This window comes from Xiphophorus hellerii, chromosome 10 (genome assembly GCF_003331165.1).
Source record: "Xiphophorus hellerii strain 12219 chromosome 10, Xiphophorus_hellerii-4.1, whole genome shotgun sequence".
NCBI classification, from domain to species: Eukaryota; Metazoa; Chordata; class Actinopteri; order Cyprinodontiformes; family Poeciliidae; genus Xiphophorus; species Xiphophorus hellerii.
In genome coordinates this window covers 5,408,407-5,427,722 of record NC_045681.1, presented here as the reverse complement: position 1 = coordinate 5,427,722, position 19,316 = coordinate 5,408,407, and the positions used below count along the sequence as shown (strand labels likewise).

The 19,316-nt window shown below is 37.4% G+C and overlaps 1 protein-coding gene across 1 annotated transcript; it reads left to right on the top strand.

Annotated features, from left to right (window-relative positions):
* Positions 1 to 3,084: 3,084 nt before the first annotated feature.
* Positions 3,085 to 15,645, top strand: pde6c (phosphodiesterase 6C, cGMP-specific, cone, alpha prime). The gene is made up of 22 exons (XM_032574626.1): positions 3,085 to 3,585; positions 5,693 to 5,845; positions 6,577 to 6,666; positions 6,806 to 6,946; positions 7,034 to 7,108; positions 7,234 to 7,298; positions 7,813 to 7,879; positions 8,594 to 8,641; positions 8,765 to 8,914; positions 8,995 to 9,138; positions 9,492 to 9,557; positions 10,030 to 10,185; positions 11,645 to 11,752; positions 11,841 to 11,950; positions 12,035 to 12,122; positions 12,208 to 12,308; positions 12,628 to 12,735; positions 12,893 to 12,956; positions 13,198 to 13,272; positions 13,400 to 13,483; positions 14,514 to 14,667; positions 14,761 to 15,645. The coding sequence occupies exons 1-22, from the start codon at positions 3,118 to 3,120 to the stop codon at positions 14,805 to 14,807; spliced, it is 2,562 nt and encodes an 853-aa protein (XP_032430517.1). The 5' UTR covers positions 3,085 to 3,117; the 3' UTR covers positions 14,808 to 15,645.
* Positions 15,646 to 19,316: the final 3,671 nt, after the last annotated feature.

The following is a 19,316-nucleotide window of genomic DNA, read 5'->3' as shown; positions in this document are numbered from 1 at the left end:
CACTAGTGAGGTTTATAGATTATGAATGTGTTTTGAATCATTTGCTTGCTGCATAACTAAATGCGCTAAAGTCAAAGGTCTCAAAATGACATTTCGACATCCTCCTTCAGGATTTTCTGCCGGAGAGCAGAATTCATGATTCCATCTGCTGTGGGAAGTTATCCAGGTCCTGAAGGAGGAAAGCATACACCTTTCATAAAGTTCCACTTTTTTCTCCTGAGTCCAAAGATTAATTTCCCCAAAGTCATGGGGATCATCAAAATGTTTTTCGCCAAATGTTAAACAGTCAAAAACAGTCAAAGATTACTTTAATATCATAAAAACCTCAACATTTAAATGTATCACATAAAAGTTGAGTTATATATTTGTTTAAAAAGAGATTTGGAAAAAAAAACCCCACTATGGTCAACAGTACAAACTGATGATTGCAATACAGCAGTAGTGCAATTCAATTTTAGATTTTAGCTTAAAAAGTGAAGCTGCATGAAGATATTTGATCATTTAATTATAGATAAATGATCAGATTACTAAATTGATCTTAATACTGCACAAAATCGGTCTTTGGCTTTAAGTAAGATGAAAAAAGCAGACATCATTTCTAAAACTTGCTATATCAAATAGCTATATACAGTATATATATATATTAAGTGATAGTATCACAGGGCTGTTTCTCTGTTTTTCCCCACACTTAAGCACCAACCGGTTTTCCTCATTGTGAGACTACCTTAACTTGTTTCCACAATGCCCACACAGCAACACCTTTCACATTTCTCCCTTGATAAGATTGTTTTAATCCTCACAGCAACATTGATTAAAGAACTTCTTTTCTCGGACGATTCCAGCAGCCAACCCAACAGTGAGCTCAGTTAATAGTGATCAGCCATCTTCGTTTACGGCCTCGCTCTCAGACTCCCACATCTCTGCAAATTGGCTGGTTTGCAATCCCAGGACTGATACCTCCATGATGATTTCATTAGCACTAGAGTAGACTACTTTCACATTGAGAGCATTATCTGGCCTCCCGTTGTGGCCGTGCATGCGATTGGTGCTGCTGACAGGACCCTATTTAGACACTTGCTCCACTGTAGCAAAACAAGGACAGAACATTAACAGGAGCTAATGGAGGATTGGCTTCCAGGAGGGGTTATGTGAGGCTGGCAAAGCTCCTGGCTCTTGATTGCTCAGGTTGTTTAAACAGTCTGCTCTGACTCCTATTAAGTCAGGAAATTGAATGGTTATAACTTAATAAGTAAGGCTGCATGCTAATACTATTTGACATGTTATGTTGTGAGATTTCATTTTATATTTTAAGGGATACTGATTATCTTTTTAGCTTCAAAATTATATCTTTAACACAGGACAAAGTGATTTTAAAATTATTAAAATAAATAAATAAATATTGAACAATATGGAGACTAAAACAGTTGTATTTATTGAACTACATTTTATTAATTTCTGGATGTATTCATACAATAGGAAATAGTTCCTCGAGCATTTTATCCAAGCAGGGGCATTTGTGATTTATTCCATTTCATAAAACACCCTGTATTCTCTCCAGTTCCTCTTCTAAGCAGTTGGTGGAGACACATGGAGAAAACATGCATGGCTGAAGTTGGTATGTGTGTTCTTCACTGAAAAACATTAAATCAACAGTTTATTTTGTGGCCACAGAGGTTTTCTTGGGCAAAAACGACATTTTGCACACTTTCTAGTTGTTCCGATGTTGTCGATGATTTTTACATTTCATCACATTATCATTTTAGATGAATGATTTTTGGCTAGGTTTTATGTAAAAGACCCACACATGACTTTTGATTTTTATTTTACATCTGTTTGAATCCTCTAAGTGAGTGCTTTCTGAATAGGTCAAGCTCAGATTTGATACATCAATATTTACGTTTTGCCAGAGACTCTCAAATCAATTTATGTCTGGACTTTGACTGGGACATTATAGCATATATTCTTTGGTCAAAACTATTTTTACTGTTGCTCTTCTTGTCACTTTTCCGTTAAGTATAGATTGTTGGAGTATACAACTAATAGTTTTCCTTTAAAAAAAATGAACATTGGATTTTTGTGTTTAATGCTCTATTTGCCCAGCCTGTCAGGTTCATTGACTGGTCAGTTATTGATGTATTCGCAGTGGTGTTAAACTTTTTGCATTTTCAGGTGAAGGTTTGAACAGTGCTTCATGAGTTTTTCAAAGCCTAGAATTTAGCTTTGTAACCAAACTTGATTTTTGTGTTCCTTGGCCTATTTGTTTTTCTAACGTTCTTTAAGAAGCCTCTGAAGAATTAACAGTTTTTTCCCCCATTATTTGCGAGAAGAAAAAAAAATAGCATCATCCTTTTTTGCTTCCCTCCCATTTCATATTTAAGCACTGCTTTCTGTTTGGTCTTTCATTAAATCCCCATAAAATCAATCATAATGTGTAGTTGCAACATGGCAAACCATGAAAAGGTTTTATGGATTGGTGTCTCCTCCATAGTAAAAGGTAAAAAGGTGTGGGGACTTCCTGGCCTGTAATCCCCTCTGCTATAACTGGATGCTTAAGCTTCCTCGAGGAGAAAGCTATTTGTTGGACAATATCAGTCTAATAACATTCTACCCTTAACATGGACTTGAATTCTAACCTAAACCCATGTCTGCAGCATGTTTTCTCTGTTCACTCCGTCTATCTTTTCTCAACATGTCAGAGGGGTGTTGATAACAATCTGTCCGGTTATAGCTCAGGTGTTCAGCCAGGCATCTTACCTGCCAACATCTCACTCTCCCTCATGGGCTTGGTAGGATTGGCCCATGTGAAATGATCAGCGTTGGGATTTGCAGGTTAAGGATGCTTAAAGCCGGGGTTTTAATGTCCTGACGTCACGTTAATTAGTGGCCAATTTGATCCTTTCAGCCTCTAAGCTGCACTCTCCCCTGTACTGTCTGCCGGTGGATACGGGACGCGTCCACGGAGGAGGATGCACGTCCGTTCAAAGGGACGCTGTTAGACCCATTCAAACAGCAAGAACGCGGCTTGCGTCTCAGCTTCCACCGTTTCTTTTCAAGTGATGCTTTGGTAAAAAAGAGGAATCACACGAAGAGGACACAAGTAAAAGTACCAAAAACAAAATGGCAGATAAGGACAGCGTGGAGAAATACTTGGAGAACAACCCGCAGTTCGCCAAAGAGTACTTCGATAAGAAGTTGCGTGCCGAGTCCCTGAGCGCCGCTTTCTCCGAGCCCCTCGACATCAAGGACACAGCCTCGTTTAAGGATGTTAACTCGGTGCAGGAGGCCGCCATCATCTTCGAGCTGCTCCAGGAGCTCCAGAAGCAGACGACCATCGAGAAGAACCTCCACAAGGTGCTGCAGAGAACCGCTCTCATCTTGCAGGCCGACAGGGTCAGCTACTACATCTGCCGCTCCAGGAACGGAATCCCCGAGCTCGCAACCTGCCTCTTCGACGTGACCCCGACCTCCAAATACGAGGCCAACCTGGTGAACCCGCAGAGTGAGATCGTGATCCCCACTGACATGGGAATAGTGGGCTACACAGCCACTTCCAAGAAGCCCCAAAACGTTCCAGACATTACCAAGGTGAGACGGTGCGAGGAGACTAAGAATCTTTTTTTAAAATTTTTTTTTAATGCTTATTGTTCATGCAAGGTCAACGTTTCATAAATCAATCAGTGACTTTGGAAAGTTCTCAAAATGCATGAGGATTTAGACAAAATCTTCACAGTTACAATAATGTAACTGTTTCATGGCATAAAAAAATTGTAAATAATACCAAAGAAGATATCGAATTTCTGAGAGACCTCAAAAATTATAGTGCAACTTTTGCACAATAAAAAAATGACAAAAGAATAATAATAATAAAACAAACTTTAAAAAAATGTTTTATACAGAAATTATTTTCAGCCTTTCTTTTCTTAAACCCTGTTTTCATAAAACCACATTTATAATGATTGCATAATAATTATATAACTAATGCATTATGCTTTTGCAGTCATGTATTTATCATAAACCCAACAGAGACATGCATTTTGAACTTTTATGAAGCCAGAAATGTTTCTTCAGGAGTAAGGGGTCAGCACCTCTGTTAAAAAAGGAGCTGGTTGTTCAGGTGATGACCTAATCTATCCCATAATAAGAAGAACGATTTGTACTTGCATAGGAAATCACCAGATACAGATACTATATGTGTGGGAGTACTTAAACAGACTCCCACACATTTACAAGTGTTGATTTGAGAAAAAAGTAATTGCTATTATCTTTTAATCTTTCCGAAAACTGCATGTACTCTCAGTAGCTAAGCCTGAGTCACATTTGTTTACATTCTCCGTATGTTTTTTCCAGCCTGTCTATAGATAATTTTAGCCTCGCTTACATAAGAAGATTCCTGGGATCTCGCTCTGAAAGTCAGTTAAAGAATTATGCAGTAAACTGAAGCCAAGTCCAGATCTGGTCCAAGATTGTACATGGCCTAAATCAAACTAAATCAAACCTGATCTGGGCCCCCACCACCAGTTGGGCCCGTCACCGACCGACCACACAGCACCTGCTTTTAAATATCCTGAATTTTGAATTCCCAGTCCAAAGATTTTGGGGCATAATAGTTAGCCAAAATTTAATAACGGACCTAAATACAGAATGTGCCTCATTTAAGCCTTAAAATATATATTTCATGTTAATTATTAAGCAAGTAGCAGAAAATAAATCATAAAATCTAGGTTATTTCTCTAATTTCCCATTTGGTCTGGTACTTGTATTTACAGTGCAGCATTTCAACAAAAGCTAAAAAATTTAATAAATAATAATAACTAGAAAAAGGGGACAATTTATGCGGTTGGGCTTACAAACATACTTTGAAAACAATACATTGACCAAAATTTACAAGTATTCTGTTTCATAATAAATGTAATTTTAAATGTTGAACTACCACTTAAGCATGAAAAATCAAGCAATCCAGCAAAATCCTTGGGCTGCAAATAAACTTTGTATTGTTTAAATTGTTGCTAAATTTTTCCTTTATTATTCTTTCTGTTAGTTTTATTTTATGATTACTTTATCTACTATTTTTATTTTCTATGTTAATTGACTTATTTATTTTGTGATTTATCCATTTATTTATTTATTTAGTCAAATCATTTCTATTGCCCTGTTTAGGACAAGAACTTATTTGTTAGTCTGAAATTCTTAATCTGGACTTATAAATACAAATTACTTTAATCTTTAATAAATTGTGTTTATTTTATTATTTTAATAGCGTATATAGGATTTGACAGGCCACAAGCCAAAGGTTAGAATTTTGCAGTTTGGAAAAAATATACATAAATGAGCTTAGTAGGTAATTTTCATCTTATAAATCAATTTTGTCATACATTTTAAAGCATCATAATTAATGCCATGATATTTTTCTACAAGATTTTTATTGCTAAAAGCAGCAAATTAATTGTCAGATTTCTGTGGTTAAAAAAATTTTATTCACCAGATTTCTTCATTCTATGTTTCAGTTACAGATAGTATTATTCTTCCATTTATCTTTATTATCGTAAATTTCGTAGGTTTTGAACTGCACAAAAAACCCCCCCCAAAAAACTGAAAGTGTGACTGTTGGTGCTGCTTGGAAATAGCTTTTTAATTTTTGATGTGTCTGAATATAATTCAAGCTTTTCTCTTACCCTCTGCCCCCTCAATCCAGAATACAAAGTTCTGCGACTTTGTGGATAAACAAACTGGATACAAGACCAAATGCATAATGTCCTACCCCATGGTTGCTGACAAAGACTGCCTTGGAGTCATCATGGTGCTTAACAAAATAGGAGCTGATGCATTCACGCCAGAGGATGAGAAGGTAAGACCATTACATCCATGCTTATCCTGGCTGAGAAAGGTGAAATGTTGCTACAGATCCTTCTGACCCTGAGTGCTTTGAATTCTAGATGCTCATGAATTTTAAATGGTATAATACATCCTTCTCTTTCTGTAACATGCATTTCATTCTCATTATTGTTGTCTGGCTGATAGTTAAAAACTGTATTCAGTTCAGTAAAATGTTAAAGTGGATAAAAATTACTTGTGTGATTATGAGGCACAAAAAGCCCTCTCATTATGCTGGAAGGAGCCGATCAGACCAGACAGGTTTGGTGTGCATGCTTTTAAGCATTCAGTCGGAGAAAAAAAAGCTTTTTTTCTGCAGGCTGGATTAGAATATTTCACCTTTATGTCTAAAGCCACAAAATAAAACCCATCTCAGCCAGAATAAATGGCTCAGATGGGAACAATGTTGTTTGCTTGAACAGTTCTGGTGAATTCTCAGTTGAATTATTGATAAGTTATTTCATTTCGAATACGTTGATTTGTTTAAAATATAGATTGGTAGCATTTTAGAAAAACATGCTGCACCACTTGACCTTGTATTATTCATAAGTATCAGGTTTTATCACCCTGCCAAGAACTACAAAGTGTTTGAACTATCCATACAGATCAGTATTTGCTTGGCTGAGGTATCTTTTATTATTATTATTCCAAGTGTCCTAAATCTTTATCTGTGTTTAAATATCTGTCATCTGTTTTGGTCCACAGCTTTTCCATAAGTACATGACTTTTGCTCAAGTCATTTCTCTGCAGTATCACACAGCCTACATGTTCAATGTAGAGTCCAGGAGGAGTCAGGTAAACAACTCCTGCAACATACAGTACTTCATGGAAACTTGAATAAGTTTACTAGATCGCAAGTTCTGTCCAGAATGCAGCTTCTATGGTGTTAAAAATCACATGAACAGCATATTTTGGGGAATATGTTTGGCTCCAGGTGCTGCTCTGGTCTGCCAGCAAAGTTTTTGAAGAGTTGACAGACATTGAGAGGCAATTCCACAAAGCTCTCTACACCGTGAGGACCTACCTGCAATCTGAGCGTTACTCAGTGGGGCTGTTGGACATGACTAAAGAAAAGGTTGGTATAGAGAACACCGCTTATTTATAATTTATTTGATTGATTTGCTGGATCACCTACAGTCTTTTTCTGTGTTTCCTTCTGCAGGAATTTTATGACGAGTGGCCTGTGAAACTAGGAGATGTGGAACCCTATAAAGGACCAAAAACACCGGATGGCAGGGTGACAAATTCCCTTTTCCCTGCATAAACTCCTATTTTTCTTATAAAACAGTTAAACCATGTACGGTAATTGTTTTGCTTAAAAATGATGGCTAATTTCTAAAAGTTTTTTCTCCTTTCTTGCAGGAAATCAACTTTTATAAGATCATTGACTACCTCCTTGAAGCCAAAGAAGAAATTAAAGTCATACCGTGAGCAGCCACATCCAATCCAATATCTATCTATCTATCTATCTATCTATCTATCTATCTATCTATCTATCTATCTATCTATCTATCTATCTATCTATCTATCTATCTATCTATCTATCTATCTATCTATCTATCTATCTATCTATCTATCTATCTATCTATCTATCTATCTATCTATCTATCTATCTATCTATCTATCTATCTATCTATCTATCTATCTATCTATATAGATATATCTATCTATAGATATATCTATATATCTATAGATATATCTATAGATATATCTATATATACCCATATCCCTTTCCACAACTATTCGCACCCATAATAAAAAAATTCCCAGAATGCTTTGAATATCTTATTTTCTAACGTGACATAATTCCTTCTCCTCTTCTCTGTTATCTGTTTTTGCTAAATTGTCGTGGATCCTTGTTTCGCCTTGTTTGTCACTCTTCCAGTTTCTAAGCTTGAAATATGAAAGTTTGGTGGTTTAACTGGTTTCTTTTTTCCCCAGAGGTCCACCTGCAGATCACTGGGCTCTGGTCAGCGGACTGCCAACTTATGTGGCAGAAAACGGCTTTGTAAGTCCGTTTAATCAAAGCAAACAAAAAAAACCTGATTGTTCATTTTCTGTTAAAGAGAATCAAAAAAATTGTGGTCCCAGCTGTCTACATTTAGCTGTAAAAAAAACTATTAAAAATATTGTTTTGGCATTGTTTTTGTTTTCTTAGTTTTTGAAATATATTCATAATTGTATAGCAATAATTTCCCTTCCAATAGTGTGATCATTCCTAATAAGCAAACATATAAATTTGTGTGAAAAAGTGTGACAAAGTAAGACATCCTTTGAAAATTTGTATTGTGTTTGAAATGGGCTGATTACTCAAACATCCCACAGCTGAAATTGAGGAGTGGAAGAAATATTGAAACACTGATTTCAGAGACAGGAACATGTTCACAAGTTACGATTAGTAATATTAAATAATAGGATGCCTTGACTTTTTCGTCAGTTTGGAATCACATTTCTGTTGATATCTTTTTCTGATTAAGAAAAAAAAAGGATAGCTGAAGATTTCTTTTGAAAGAACTGAATATCTATGTAGGTCTTTGAATTTTCAAATGATTGCATAAAAGCTATTTCAAGTCAAGTAAATGCATTTGTATAGCACATTTCATCAGGAAGGCAATTCGATGTGTTTGATGACAAACTTAGACACTAACTTTTTCACTACATACTGTACATACATACATACAAGAACCAGCTATAATAAGTGTTTTCATCTTGTTGCCCACAGATTTGCAACATGATGAATGTTGCTGCAGATGACTACTTCACTTTCCAGGTACGCAAGGCCAAACTGAACAACAGATGTTTAGCTCTTTTGTCTATTTCGCAGAAGTCTCTCACAGATTTCTGGTAAAGAGGACAAAAGTCTTGGTTTTACTGTAATCTCTGCACTTTACAGAGAGAGGCAGTGGATGAGTCGGGTTTCATCATCAAGAACGTCCTGTCGCTGCCCATCGTCAACAAGAAGGAAGAAATTGTGGGCGTCGCCACCTTCTTCAACAGAAAGGATGGCAAACCGTTTGACGAGTATGACGAGCAGATCACCGAGGTGAGGATTCTGTTAGTGTTCACCTTCAGTTTTCTCTTGTTTGGATGGGGTCCTTATCCTTTTCTCTTTGTTTGAACTAGGCCCTGACACAGTTCCTGGGGTGGTCGGTGTTGAACTGTGACACCTACGACAGGCTGAACCGTATGGAATGGAGGAAAGACATTGCCCAGGAGATGCTCATGTACCAAACCAAATGCACCTCGGACGAGATGCAGTCCATTCTGGTCTGTATCAACGTGGTTTTCTTTGACATTTACCTCCATAAGCAACCGTTTCTGTCTGTCCTCGCATTTACTCGAGAAGCAATTGCCGCAGTAATTTATAGGAAAGCTCCAAGACTAGCTTTTTGAAAAAACAATTTCGCATCAGAAGCTTTAAAGGACTATAAAAAGGTCAGGATTATTATACGTCCGCCTAGCAACTAACATAAAAAAAAAATGACACAAGGGCTTATACATGGCTTTGAGCATTTTCATCAAGTGAATAAGGAGAGAACCGTGCTTTAAAGGTCTCTTAATCGACACGGCATGTTGATAAAAAGAACATAAATGTCATGTGAAATGTTTTTTATAATCAGAACACCAAGGAGAAGTTTGATGCTGAACCTGAAGACTGTGACCAGAAGGAGATGTACAAATTACTGGTATGTGTCATTTTATCACAAGATATTACAGTGGAAACCAGACGTTTATAGACAAATTACCTTTTTTTTCTCATTGTCTGACTTTAATCAGATTAAATATTTGCTGCTTTCTATTTGTTAAATCTTATAATAATGAGATTTTTATTGTTATTATTATTATTATTTTCTTTAGTGTCAGAAGGTTAAATTCACTGAGATTCCAATGCCTTTAAACAATTTGTTAATCTCTCGGCTTTTTAAGCCAAGAAATTATTGCATTGATGATTTAACGCATTAAATCATCAGCAATAAAAGAAGTAAGAAAAATAAAAAGAAGAGAAATGAAAAAAATAACTGTGTGCTTTATACAGTGTATGAAATATTACTTCTTTAATTAATATCAAAGAAGTCTTTTGTATTTCCATCAAAATCAAATCCGACTTTCTCTAATGAAGTATTCGTTGTGTGAGCTGCGTTGTGTGTTTCTGTTCAGAGAGCAAACTGCCCACCTGCCGACAACGTGGACGGAGAAAATCTGTACAACTTCGGCTTCAGCGACTTCCCCGTCACAGAGCACGGCCTCATTAAAGCTGGCATCCGCATATTCTTTGAGCTTGGGGTGGTCGAAAAGTTTAAAGTTCCCCCAGAAGTGAGTCACCCAGTCTGACACTTTTTTTTTCTTTTTTTTTTTCACGACGAAGCAGCTCTAACAAGGTGCTTAGAGATGCTTTTCAGAAAAGGGATGTTTGATTCTGAAATGCAGTTTCTGAAGGGAAATTCTGAACTATAGCTGTGTGAAAAGGTCTCGTTACTATTCCCAACACGTCTGAATTTTGACTATGTCTTTATTTGTTGAGATCTCTACAAGATAAATCATTGTTGATGTTTCCTTGTATACTTACTTTATTATATTAAACAACTATAGTAGGGATGGGCTGGTTTAGGCTTCTCAAAATCTTTTAGAAAAAAATCCCAAGCCAAAACAAAACAACAAGGCAATTGTTACAGTAGAGATGTACATAACTAAGTTCATTGGTGGTTTATCAAGTATATGAGCTGGCTTGTTAGTTGGGTTATCTGCTGTGGTAACCACCCTTCACTTAAATGTTTAAGAGAGATGTTGCTAATACCTCAGCAGCTATAATTTTAAAGTGTTACTTTAATGAGAGTGATGGGTTTCACTTCCTTAACTCCCACCCAGACTCCTGCCCTCAGTTCCTTTGCTGCATGACTTTCTTTCTCTCTGCCACCTTCGTGTCAGATTACTATCAAATGAATGCTAAAAATAAGCTTTAAACAGAAGACGTAAAAACACAAATAAGATATGTGACAGAATGATTGCTAAGTTTACTTATTTATCTGTTTTCAGCCCATTTTATTAAACTTTAGTGTGGGTTGCAGGGTCAGCACTAAAACAGCAGCCTCTGTTTGTGTTTCCTCAAGAACGTAAATCCTTACCTCAACTCTAAGATTTCTAAAAGGCTGCCAACATTTCAGAATCCAGGATAATCTATACCAGACAGAGGTAGAAATCTCAAAAGGATTAAACAAAGCTACTTTGCTGTACTCCACACAGCCTTCCCATCATCTGCTTGCTCTCTCTTGCTCTTTGGCAGCCGGAATGAACCACAGAAATGTCACGAAATGCTGCAGAAAGTAGTTTATTCCCTAAATAGATTCTTAGATTTCAGTGTCTCTGATTTTCCTTTTAAACACCCCACTGATAATGATATTTGGCAAATTTGAGGTTTCTTCCCTCAGTAATAACTCCTAATCTGAAGAGGGTGGTTGTCACCATATTATGTTTTCATATTAATATAAATTGTTTGATATCGTCCAAAAACTGATTTCATGATGCTACTCTACTTTGAGCTATAGAACAGTATGATGAAAAACATAAGCCATAGCTTTAAAAGTTTGGCCCATGCCTACTTTACTGTAAACCTTTAAAAAACAAAGAAAAAAGAAAGAAACTAAAGCAGGAGAAGATCTACCTTCTAGGAGAATTTTTACTTTCTTTGTTTTACTCTAAAGTAAATTTGAACCTTGGATGGTGCTCAATAGGTCTTGACTCAACATGCAGTAATAAACCTCTTTTGTTTTCTCAGACTCTGACTAGGTGGATGTATACTGTGAGAAAGGGTTACCGTGCCATTACATACCACAACTGGAGGCATGGCTTCAATGTAGGCCACACCATGTTCTGTCTACTGCAGGTGATGCCATTTGTATTTTGCTATAAATCTCTTTACATCCCTGAAGCTCTATTTCTGATCCACACACATACATATTCTTGATTTGCAGACAGGGAGACTGAGGAAGTACTACTCAGATCTAGATGCCTTTGCCATGGTGGCTGCAGCTTTCTGCCACGATATCGACCACAGAGGAACAAATAACCTCTACCAGACAAAGCAAGTTAAAAAAAATCTTTTGTTATTATGACCAAAGTTGAACAGTTTTCTCATGATAGCTGTTTTTTTTCTTCTAATCCTTAGGAGTGCATCTCCTCTGGCCAAACTTCACGGCTCCTCCATTATGGAGAGACACCATTTGGAATACAGCAAGACACTCATGGGAGAGGAGGTGAATAGATGGATTAAAATTAAAAATACTAATATTGTTCTTGGTGTCGTACTGATTACCGTATTTTGTCTTTCATCCATTGCAGACTTTGAACATCTTCTGCAATCTGCAGAAGCGTCAGTTTGAGACTGTGCAGCACTTGTTCGATGTTTGCATTATTGCCACTGATCTGGCCCTTTACTTCAAGTAGGTTCTACACACTTTTATTTACAAAAGTACACTACTTCCAAGACTGAAATTGCAATTTTTTTAATATCAGAGTTGTTTTTATTAATGCAATGTTATGGTGTTTATGGCAATTTCTTTCTTTATTTCTCCCTTTCTCTCTTTCATCTTCTTTTATTGTTTCCATATGCATTTTATTATCAGTTGTTTTTCTATTTATGTTTTTGCTAGAATTAAGATACATAATCACCCTTCAACATTGTATAGGGAAGGATGCCTCATACTGTATATTCATAATAATAATGTTTTTTTTTTATCTCATCTATTTGACTGCATGCAGGAAGAGAACCATGTTCCAAAACATTGTGAATGCCACAGAACCAATGGCAGATGAAAAAGAGGCCATCGCCCACATTTCTAACAACCCCATCAGGAAGGAAATTATCATGTACGCAACTTTTTTTTATGGCAGCAAACAGACAAAAAAAGTTTCTGCCTGTTCCAACCGTGAAAAACCTTCTGACACAGCGGGCCGCTAAAACATCATATTCATCACAGCCAGGATGTCGCCTTGCTTTGACTGACTGTCTGTTTCTCACCTCCAGGGCCATGATGATGACAGGCTGCGACTTGTCAGCCATCACCAAACCCTGGGAGGTGCAGAGCAAGGTGAGCCTTGAAGTGAAGTTTGCTAGCAAATAATAATTAGCTTTTTTTTTCTTCTATCATGCCTATTTTGTTTCAGGCTATTTTAGTTGAAAGGTCAGGAATAAACTGCTTATTTAATTGATGGGGGAAGGCTGAAAATGGCCCTGAAAAGGCTGCATTTAGAGTCAGATGTGTTCATTTCATATCGTTTTCATTTCGCTCCGTCAAGCTTTGTTCCTTCTGAGTGTCGCTGTGTCTGCAGGTGGCTCTGATGGTTGCAGCTGAATTCTGGGAACAGGGCGATTTGGAAAGAAACGTTTTGGACCAGCAGCCAATTGTAAGTTCAGCCTCCCTCTGATGTCGTCCATGCTTCCCTTTCCATTTCTTTTATTGTGCTCATTTGGGGTTTTTTTTCACATGAAAACTTCTTTGTCTCTCTCTTTCTTTCTCCCTTCTTCTCTTAGCCCATGATGGACAGAAACTGTGCAGAACAGCTACCCAAGATGCAATGTGGTTTCATCGACTTTGTGTGCTCATTTGTGTACAAGGTAAGCTGTTTCTCATACTCCACTGCTTCTCCGCTTCTCTTAAGAAAGACTGTAAAAAGATGAAACGATAAAGATAGATGTTAGGACTCAAAAGAAAATTGATTTGCGGCAGAGAGTGTGTTTGCTTGAATCTAAATCCACTCTGAGTGATAAGGCTTTAAGATGTACTCTGCAGCTATTTTGCAATTTATGTCAGCAGTTTTTGAAAGTTAGTGTGTGATTTTTGAGTTTAAACATTCTCTAATAAGCACAGTAAGTACTTGAAAATCATATTTGTAGCTCAAGAAGTCTTACAAAACTTTTCTACATGATAAAAACAATTGGCATCAAGTTCAATAATTTCTCATTCAGAGGTATATTGGCTTGTAAACATACTGCTAACCCTTTTTATATCTTTTTACATTTTAATATTTTCTGACATTTTTCAAATTGCAACCAGACATAAGGTGATAACTGTAAAATAGAATGAAAACTATAGTATTTAAAATGTGTACAAATATAAACCTGAGAAACATAACGTAACATTTCTAGTATCAAAGCTACTATTTCAGGTATTAAATCAGGTGTCTAGTTACAAACTTTTGAAACTTATGCTTTTACTTACAATCCCGATAAAATACAAAAAGGTCAGCGGCTGTGAAATAATTCGTGCTACTTTTTTAAGACGCTGTAAACCATCTATCAATCAAAATTGTCTATATGACTGAAGGTAGCCGGTGAGTTCAATAATTTCTCATGCCGGCCTATTATTAGCTTCAGAGAGATGTTTTTAAGCTTTCATCTATCCGAGATGGCGTGAAAAGATGCAGGCTGTGAACTTGTAGAACAACAATAGCAAGCTCTTTCTCAGCCCATGCTGATATTTTGATGAGCGCTCACACAGCGTGGGGCCTGCTGTCCCCGTGGACCGGCGCCGCAACACTTACACCTGATCGCTGCCGTGCGTGAAGCATTCGGCCTTTGAAGATGCTCTCTAAAGAGGGCCCAAGACAAGAATAACCCTCATCTGTTGTTCTTTGTGTTTGCCCAGGAGTTCTCCAGGTTCCACAAAGAGATCACACCCATGTTCGACGGTCTGAACAACAACAGGGCACACTGGAACGAGCTGGCTGAGGTGTACAATGCAAAGATGAAGGCTATTGAAGATGAAAAGAAGAAGCTGGAAGAGGAGGAAGCCAAGAAAGGTATAAAAGTTAAACAAGGATTGCATTGTAGTAATTTGAGACCAAGAAGTACAACATTTTTAATCTGTTTTTTCTTTTTCTTTTTTCGTTTAGCTGGTGGTGGTGAGGGAGGGAAGTCGAAGACCTGCACCATCTGTTAGGCTTCTCCATTTCATGGATCTGGACTCAAATGGACTGACTAGGACTGATATACACATCTCTAGTCTTAAAGTCATCCTCAAAGCCATCAGTTTTTGGAGTTTGTCCTCTGAACTAAGCTAGTTCTCTCTGGTCCCTCTGCGGATGCGGCACCCCGGTTTGGTCCAGTTGTTTCCAGCTAGTCCAGAGTAGTTAGCGCCGATCTGGATTGCATGAACTGATCTCCAAGCAGGGAGGAAGAATTGGAGCCGGGAGTAACAGTGGGACTCTGCACAGAGAAGATCTTATCGAGAAGGAATGTGTGAAACTTCTTCCTCCCTTTGTTTTGAACAGCGACCGAAAACATGCAAACTCACTATATAATTTTATGTAAGATTTTTTTTTTTTTTTTGGCATGCTTGAAATCATGTTGCGATAAATTTAGCTGCTCCCCGTGCTGAGATTCAAATCTTTTAATGTAGACAGTTAAATAGGTCATTGTTGAGCTATGCCAAAGCAATAGCATTCAGTGTCCCTTTGGCAATCATAAGCACAATGTATAATCATACTTTAAGCTGCACAATGCACATGGCTGCTGTTGTTTTAGCAGCCAAACCACAGAGAGAGTGAGGGCCAACTGGGAGGATAAAGACTTTTCAAATGTAGTGATGGGGACCCGTTAAAGGCGCTTATAAAGAAATATGAATTTATTCCCTTCAGCACATAAAGAGCATCTGATGGCTCTGTTCATGCTGTAAAGGCGATAGGCACAGGGAGCAATGGCGCCAAAACAATTAGGAAAGACAATGTCTTTCCTGCAAAGGGACTAATGAGTCGTCTGAACGTATACTCATTTTAATATGCTATTCATCTATACATTTATTTTTTTTCTAGATTATGGGTATTTTGTACATCAACTGTCTTCAACTTGAGATGAGCTTTGATAGAGGCTGTTCTGAAATGATGCAGAGCTGTGTTATGATGCAAAGTGTACCGTTTGTCTTGCAAAAATATTCACACCTGATTCATTTTTAGCTTTTTGTCACTTTATAGCCAAGAACACAAATGTGTTTAATGGGGATTTTAAGACAGAAACCAACACAAAACGGTGCTTGATTGTAAAAAGGAAGAACTACAATATGAGTAAAATTCAGAGTATGCAGAATGCAGATACTTTGGGGTTTGTCTCTACTACCTTTAGGCTTCTAGAAACTTTGTCCAGTCTTATTTGCAAAACAGCACAACGTCAGTATGACTGGACGGAGAAAATCTGCAAACATTAATCTATCTACCGGAAGGTGAACCCTTTCAAAAGTCTCGTATTTTGCAGCCGTTAGCCAGTTTTCTTTCCGGATTGCCATGTATTTAGCTTCAGCCATCTTCCAATCAGCTCCAACCAGCTTTCCTGTCCCTGCTAAAGAAAACCCCACAGCATGCTGCTCCCACCACCGTGTATCACAGTGGGGATGTGGTGTTCAGGATGTTGTGGTGTTGGCCTTTCAACGGAATCTCTCACATAAACTTCAGCTCATAACTCCTCCAGAGTTACAGAAGGACTATAAATAACTTGTGTATGGATCATTTTTACTACTTAAGTGACTTCTGAAGGCAGTTGATCAAACTGGATTTTATTTAGGGGTATGAAAGTAAGTTTTTGGCTGTAATGTGACAAAATGTAATGAAACTCAATAGGTGTGAATTCTTCTCCATGTTACTGTATGTCTTTGAGAACTTTAAGATCACTTGTAAACTAATTGTTTTATTTCAAACTTATTCCATGCTGAAGCTCATCTATTCTCATGCTATTATCTGTATACACTTTGCTACATAGATATAACTTTTGAATTGTATGAACCTGTTTATGAGAGAAGCATAAAAAGCTGCAAGAGCAACCCCTGCTCCTTCACTAGTCAAACAGATCAACAGTTCTGCTTCTCCTTTAAGAAGCTTTAACAGGATTTGATTGCCAGCCAGTGTTTGAGATCCACACAGCTTTGGACTTTAAATACCCGTCTTATACAGGAGCTTTATCGTATCCAAGTGAAAACGGCCTACGCTTGTAAAGATCCAAACTATTGGTTCATTGATTGTGTGACTGTTGGGGGCAAAGTTTTCCACTTCCCTCCCTGACCAACTTTGTGTAAATCAATATGTTTCTTTGTAAACTAGCCGACCTGGTCATGCGCCTGAGGTCACAGTGCAATGTCAGCATACCTCCTGTTCCACGAGGTAAAAAGTGAGCAGTGGCTCTTAGCGTCCTGTTACGCAACATCATCTCCTCTAATCAAAGAGGCATCAATCAGGGGCATTTAATCCCATCAGCACAGCTTTGCGTCTACTTGGAAACTCCTTGTTTGCTGCCTGAGGTGAAGTGAAGAGCTGTTATAATTACTCGAGCCCGAGAGCTTTGATGATTCCACTATGAATTTACAGCGCTGACTTTGGTGCAAACCTTTTATAAGAATGCTCCAGTTCCGTCTAAAAGGGATAAAAGTCTTCCCTGCTTTTTCTTTGAATGTTTTTGAGAGATGTGAAAAAAAATGCACTGTATGCTACTTTGTACTTATCCTAAGAATTGTCATTACGACGCTAGAGTTCTGTCTTTGAATGTATAAAATGACATCAAATGTATGTACAAGTCATGAAATGTAATATCTGTAAGCAAATGTAGGAAGGAGGTTTAAAAAATAAAGAGTAACTCATTTCTCATTATGAAAAATGGCTCTGGTACAAAGGTGAAGCATTATCTGGAGTCGTGCAGGCACCAACTTGAGCATTCTCCCTCCCCCTCCGGGTTTAGCAGGGGCTGGGATGGCGCTCCTTCTTAGTCATATATCGTGCAGGATCTTAAAGTCTCCAAAGGAGGATGAGCCTATGGGGGGGAAAGAGGATCAGTGGATTGATTCTGATCCCTGTCTGATTCACTGCTGCTGCTGCTTGGGTCTGTTTTCAGCATATTCTGCATGCAGGAAGCTCGAAATTTTGTGCTGCTTTGTCATCTTTTAACAAGGTTTATGAACTGCAAAAATATTTAGCCTTTAAAATGAAGGATGCCTCTTAGACATAATCTCACAAGATGGAAGAAGCTTAAAAGGTTTCATTTTACAGGATCTTCATCTGACTGTTTAATCAATATGACAGTTTTCTCCCCAATTTAGGCAAGAGTGAGATTTCCTTTTACTAAGTAAATACAGAGTAGTATTTACACTACTCTGTCAAAAGAACAACATTTTTCTCTGCTTAAATTAAGATGTAGTACCTAGACACAGGAATGAGACACAGTTTGATCGTTTTCAGCAAAAATACCACAAATTGCACTGTATTATAGTATTTCCAAAATGATTTTAAGCCAAAGTATTGTTGTTGCATGCTAGCAATAGTTTTAACAGGGTTACCTTAAAGGGCTTTTATCGTCATTTTAAAAACTTCGCCTTTTGAATGTGTCAGGGCTTTTAGCTTACACTTACTGTATATCCACTAACAAAAATAGAGAAGTTCAGTAGGGATGACAGTACTTTAGAACACCAAACTTGGGAGTCAGTGAATAACACAATGTTCACTCAAGACGAAAATAATGATGGCAAAGTCTCCAGCTTGATTTTAAGTTCATGAGGTAAAGTTATGTGGCAGCTTATTTAGTGAGGCGAAAGAAGCTAGGAAAAATGTCTAGCTTTCTAGCTAGACATACCTAATTGTAATGTGACCTTACAAACTTGCACACTATGGAGGGATTTAAAAGCGCGCCCTGATAAGCTACAACTGCCTGTAATTTACGGGAAAGGCAGATGACAACTGGGACAAAAAATGTATTTGAGAACATTCAAATTCTGTCAGAATTTAAGCAGATGTTGCCATTTTTGCTCCCCTTCTGACCAGCATTGTTTCCCTTATGTTTACTAGTATGTGCCAGCCACTTACCGGAAATATTTTATATTTTTCTTTGTCACTTTTCTCAACAATTTTAACTCATGTTTTGGTTTAATGACTCTATAGCTCTGTACTTATCAAAATTTGATTCCAAGCGATGTGACAGTTAGTTAGTTTCTTGTTTGACCCTAGAAAGTGATTTCAAGCCAAGTGGCAACAATTTTCATATTTTTTTTCTACTGTCAATCAGCTGGCATTTTTTGTCAGTTCATTCTATGATTTTTGCGAGTGATTTACAGACAGCACCAGTACATACCCAATAGTTTCATTCATATATAGTCGGACCTTCCCGTTTTAGTGGGCTTGACACAAATGGGTGTTTTAAAAATTCATTTTCATATGCTTTTGATTTATTAATGTTTCATAACCTCAAGATATTTAAATATTCTGGCTCTAAAATAAGCTTATATACACAATTTAAAAAGAATGATGGAAAACTTCTTTAATTTTTGCTCCTTTACTGGTGTTTTTTCTAAGTATAAGAGTAGCCTTCTTCTAGCCCTGTGATTGACAGTGCAAAGCAACAAGTTGGGGAAGGGCATGCACCGTATCATTCTCTATACTTTAAACCAACACGAGTCCCTGTTTGAAAAGCAAGGTAGAAA